This window comes from Myotis lucifugus, unplaced genomic scaffold (assembly GCF_000147115.1).
Source record: "Myotis lucifugus unplaced genomic scaffold, Myoluc2.0 scaffold_728, whole genome shotgun sequence".
NCBI classification, from domain to species: domain Eukaryota; kingdom Metazoa; phylum Chordata; class Mammalia; order Chiroptera; family Vespertilionidae; genus Myotis; species Myotis lucifugus.
Genome location: NW_005871776.1, coordinates 253,115 through 258,842, shown reverse-complemented (window position 1 = coordinate 258,842; position 5,728 = coordinate 253,115). Strand labels below are relative to the sequence as shown.

At 45.9% G+C, this 5,728-nt stretch overlaps 1 protein-coding gene across 1 annotated transcript; it reads right to left on the bottom strand.

Moving 5' to 3' along the window:
* Window positions 1–2,631: 2,631 nt before the first annotated feature.
* On the bottom strand, window positions 2,632–3,894 carry LOC102420516 (NKAP-like protein). Its single transcript, XM_023746755.1, has 2 exons — window positions 3,769–3,894; window positions 2,632–3,716 (listed from the first exon to the last, which is right to left on the bottom strand). The coding sequence occupies exons 1-2, from the start codon at window positions 3,892–3,894 to the stop codon at window positions 2,718–2,720; spliced, it is 1,125 nt and encodes a 374-aa protein (XP_023602523.1). The 3' UTR covers window positions 2,632–2,717.
* Window positions 3,895–5,728: the final 1,834 nt, after the last annotated feature.

Genomic DNA, 5,728 nt, shown 5'->3' with positions numbered 1-5,728 from the left:
AGCACAATTATAGCCAACAGCTGTAGTTGTAAGCTTGAACCTATGGTCCTAATACATGGCCCCACGTGCCTGAGTGATGTAGGCTTGATAGAGTTCAGGTCCATGTAGTTGAGTAGGATTGAAACCCAGGCAAATGTTGTAAACATCTTGGTCATGCCCTTACTTTGCCTCGTAGCATCTGCATGGCTGTGGGCGTGGTTGCTGTCTCTCAGAGAAGTACTGTCCCACCGAGACCCGGCTTTCATTCTCTTGTTTGTCTTTTCTAAGCCTTTCAGCCGCCCCCACTCAGGTTCACCCTTGGCCGTGCTGGCGTGGCAAACTTTATAAAGGTATGCCTCCACACTCCCAGGGCAGGTTCCTGCCTCAAACCCCACCCTTACAGGAAACAGCTCTGGGAAACAGCTCGGGGGAGGGTGCAGCCGTTGCCAAGACAACCCCTGCAGGACTGAATTCCTTCCACTTGGTCGCCAGATTGGTCGTGATGTTACACCACCCAGGGTTTTTATATAAGTAGATTATTTATTGTACAAAGTGTTACATATATCACCATTTATCCCCCTTTGACCCCCTCCAGCCTGCCCCCACCCCAGGCCTTCACCACCCTATTGTCTGTGTCCATGGGATGGAGATATATATATATATATATATATATATATATATATATATATATATATATCGTCTTTGGTTGGTTACCTGCCACCCACCCACCTTCCCAAAAATTTACTCTAAGATTCCGCATCCTCTGGGTCTTAAAAAAAATTTAAATTAGGGCTGACAAGAAAATAGAGAAAACATTTTTCATACAGAGCAAAGGTGGAGCACAGACATGTTAGGGAAAGCCTGGCAAATTCAGGGTAGTGCAGTAGTCAGCTGTGGCTGGAACCCTGGAAAACTCCTAGTGTATGGAAGAGAGGAGAGAAGGAACAGCTGGAGGCTGAGGAGAACAAGGAAATCCATTTCTGTAAATGGGCCGATCCAGCCCTGTCACTTGCAAGCAGTGTGACCTGGGAAAGAATTCTTTTTGACCCAATAAGTCTATTTCTAGATGAATATACTACAAATAACACACTCAAACTTACACAAAGATTTTTGCTAAAGTATCATGTAATCCAAAAATATAGAAAACAAATATCCAACAAAATATGGTTCTTCCATACAATAGAATACTATGAAGTCATTTTTTAAAATGAGGTTGATTTACATACATTAATATAAAACATCTCCTACATGCATTAAGTGAAAAACGCCAGGTGTAGATCCATGTGTATAGTGCAGTATGGTTTGTTTCTAAGAATGGAGATATACATATGTAACAAGGTGTCTTTCACCAGTGTTCCCCAAACATCTTTGGGGAAAACCTGAAGCTAGTGTGGTCCAGTGCCAATTACATCACATTCTGGGGTAAAGGTGCTGCCCTTCCATATAGCTCTGCCTTGACAGATTCCAAACCACCCCCACATCTTCAGCTCTATGAGGCTTACAAGGGTCTCTTGAGCTTTGCAAAGTTGGTTATCCAAATGAAAGCTCCGGGTTTAGGCAAATGACACTGGATGACAACAATGACCTTATCATACACTATAAATGAAACTCATTCTAAAGTCTTCTACAACAATGGTGCTAGTCAGCATCTCAATGCTAACTGTCTTATCCATGTGGTTTTTCCTCCTGGACTGGGCTCCTTTTCATGAGCTCTACCAACTGCCTCTTCCTTTATACCTTCTCTTTTTTTTCTTTCTCTTCCTACTCTAGGTGGCACTTAATCTACTCTTTGGAAGATTGGCGCACCCTGGATCTTCATCTTTTCTCTTTCATATCTATTTTTATGGATAATCCCTTTTGCCCCCTTCAATCATATATCTGGCTTATCAGTCAAAGCCAAGCTTTTCATCAACATTTGGCATTCAGCACATGTACTCTCTATTCTGCTTTTAATAAATCTTTCAAAACTTATTTGGGAATTTATTGGTTGCCTATCTCCCATTCTCAATATTACCCTGATTTTCATTCAAAAATCCTTCCTTTCCCATGTAACCCATAAGGTGACCACACCTATAGATCCAGGAGTAAGCCATACTATTTCCATGGGCAGCAACATTTTTTAATGAGGATGGGCATGTGACCAAAGCTATTCCAATTCGGCTGAACTTCAGGATTGTTTGCAATGCAAGACAAAAATGTTCTTTCTTCAGCGGTGGACTAGGAAATACATAACCTAACTTAGGGGCTTTGGCAGACCTTATTTGAGAGAAACCAGCTTGAAGAGGATAATGACCCATAAAGAATTAAGAGGAAAGAAGCTGTAGTCCCATTACAGCCACACAGGAAACCCATCCTCCTGCTGCACTTTTATTAGATGCCAGTAAATCTCTATTTCTTTTAAACAGTCTGTTAAATGCAACCAGAATGAAGCAATATACTGGTATGTACAAAGAACTCATGGGCAGATATAGAAGACACAAAAAAGAGATGTCTTTGGGGAGGAGGATCAGGGACTTGAGTGAAAGGCATTTTACTAACTCTCCTGTAGTTCAATATTTTAAAAACTATATATTGATTATTACATTAAACATAAAGGATAAATTGCTCAGATCTCAAAAAACAGCTTTTTCCTCGGAGGACTTACTAACATAGTAGGTAGATACAGTAACACCATAAAGCCTTTTAATACTACTTGGTTATATAAAATTGTTGTTCAAAGTCCTGTATAACAAAAGTCTCTATTTGTCATCTTTCCCTTTTGTCTTTCTGTACACCATCTCTCGAAAACTGGCCAAAATGTTATTCTCTCTCTTCCGTCTCTCTTCTTGGTTGAAGGATGCAAGGGCTCTCTTCTCATCCGCACTGTAGATCTGGTTCTCTTTCCGCAGCCGTACAGCCTCCATTCTGCGATGCCTGCTACCACTCATAACATAACCTGAGCACTCAAAGGAAGCAATCTCTTCACTTGTCAACCCAATTTCACCTCTTCGTGGGATACGCTTTCCAGCTTTTACATACTCGGCCATAGCTGCACCTTCCCCTGGGAGCAGAGCGTGGCCATAGTTCAAAGGTTTCTCTTCTTGAGAGGTGAGTATTACAGGTGCTTCTGGGCCTATTAGGTCCATGGTATCTGCCATATTGGAGTGATGCATCCGCACATCTTCTCGAAACTCCCCTTCTGAATCCTTAGAGCCGGAGTCAGCACGGTTTCTGTTAGTCTTCATTTTCCTGTTTGCCCCGCCTCTGTGTTTCTTTCTCTTCTCTTTGTTCTTGGCTCTCCTTTTCCCATCATCACAGCTGGGATTCGTGTCAGAGTCTGAAGCACTGTCACTATTATATTTCTTGGATTTCCTTTTGGACTTTTTCTTTCTTCTTTTCTTGTTTTTTGAACGACTGGTCTTTTTCCTCTTTTCTTCAGAGATAGAATCTGAACTGTTGGTCTTCTGAGTGTTTACCTCTTCATTGTCAAACGGGGTGTGTTCATCAGAATCCGGCTCGGGGTACTTGGGGGACAGCCCCCACACCTCCGGGGCTCCCGCCGCCCCGATCCTCTCCCTCCCCCTCAGCCTCCTCTGCCGGGCGCTCTCCTTCTCCTTCTCCTTCTCCTTCTCCTTCTGCAGCTCGCAGTCACTCGCCCACCGCTGGCCGCTGCCGCTCGCATAGCGGTGGGGATGGTGGTGGTGTCCGTAGGTGGAGGGAGAGGACGGGAAGGCGCAGTTGGGGAGCCCGGGGGGCAGCTGTCCGCATCCGGGGCCGCCGCGGAGGGGAGGGGTGCCCGCCGGACCCCACGGGGGCCTGAGGGCCTCCCCGCTGCGGCTGCCGGAACATCTGCTCCTGGAGGGACTGCGTCGCCGTCCCCGGGCGCGAGCGGTGCCCTCCGACGAGCTGGACGGCGGACGGCGACACAAGTGCCATCGGCCGCGCTGTCCCGGGTAACCGACTGGTCAACGCGGACCGTCCGCGCTGGAAATGTGGCGGCTCCGTGCCCGACTGCGCACGCGCATTACCGTCCGTCCCGCGTTGCTTCCGCTTCCGACGGTCGCCAGGCGAAGCCCCAACCCGCGCACCGGGGGCGAGAGGCGCTGGTCTGGGCCGAGGCGTCGGGGAGGGTTGTGTCCCGAGAGGTAAAGGGCAGGGCAGGGCCCGCGTTCGGGGTTGACGGTCCCCAACCGGAGCGGAGCCCGTGGGGACGAAATGAGAGGAGTTGGCACCACCGAGCCCTCCGCTGCCGCACGCCCTCCCAGACGCCGGCCTTTCCCTCCAGGTCCTGCCCTCCGCCTCCCTCTCACGGCCCGGATCTCAGCCCTGGACCCAGGGCCTCCCTCCCAGTTCCTCTGCTTCACCCCCGAGAGCAGCCAAAGCACGTTCGTTGCAGACGCCCAGCTCCGAGGTTCCCCCTGGAAGAAAGAACTTCTTTTGGAATCAAGTTTGAGCTCAGCCTCTTTGCCAAGTGAGGGTCAAAGTCATGATATTTTTTTTTAATTCTTAAATTCTTTTCTACCATGAAACAAGGAAGTATTGAGCTCAGTCTTGTGGATGTCTCATTATCTAGTTAATTTTTTTCAAAAAAAAGTTGTTTTGGGACCACTTTCCCCACACACTTTGTTCACTCTCTGCAATGACAAACATTTCATACAAGATCATGTTTCTGAGCATTAAAATGCACACAGATTACTGTGCTCTTGATTCTCTACAGTAAATGTTATCTACTTGGTTAGTTGACACACTTGGAACGTGATGGGAAAGCTAAGTCAGAACATAGGAATGGTACTTTTCAACTTAAAACGTTATCAACCTTGTATTCCATGGGGTGGAAATGGGACGTACTGATAACTCAGTCCAGCAAAATAACTGCAGCCACGTCTGGCTTACAATCTAGTCCCATCTAGTTCAAAGGAATCTCAGAGCTTCCTTCCATTTTAGGGGAAGCCAAGCTTATAAACCAGGCACTGTTCTAAGCACTTTTCATTAACATACACACACACAAACACACACACACACACACCCCTCACTTAAGGCCCTGGCCAGTGTGACTCAGTGGTTAGAACGCACCATGCACAAAAAGGGTCTCGGATTCAATCCCCAATCAGGAGCAGGTACCTGGCAAGTGGGACTGCATTAAAATAAAAACCTTCTGCACAGAAAAAGAAACCATCCCAACAAAACAACAAGAAAGCCCACTGCATGGGAGAACATATTTGACAATGTTATCTCCAATAAGGGTTTCATCTTCAAAATTTACAGGGAACATAAGACACTAGGGGGTAGGGGAGGCCAGGGGATTGTCAAGGGCGGGAAAAAAAGGAGACATATGTAATACTCTTTGTAATACTTTAAGCAATAAAACAATTTTAAAAATTTACAGGGAACTCATACAACTTAACAAAACAAATATAAACAATACAATTTTTAAAAAATGGACAAAGGACCTAAATAGACACTTTTCAAAAGAGGACATACAGAAAGCCAAGAGACCTATGAAAGCATGCTCAAAGTCACTAATGATCCCAGAGATGCTAATCAAAACAACAATGAGGTACCATCTCACACTTGTAAGATGTCTATCATTAAAAAAATCAGCAAAGAGGATGTGGAGAAAAGGGAACCCTCGTACACTGTGGGTGGGAATGCAGACTGGTGCAGCTACTGTGGAGAACACTATGGAATTTCCTCAAAAAGTTAAAAGCGTAACTCCCATTTGACCCAGTAATCCCACTTCTAGGACTATATCCCAAGAAACCAGAAACAC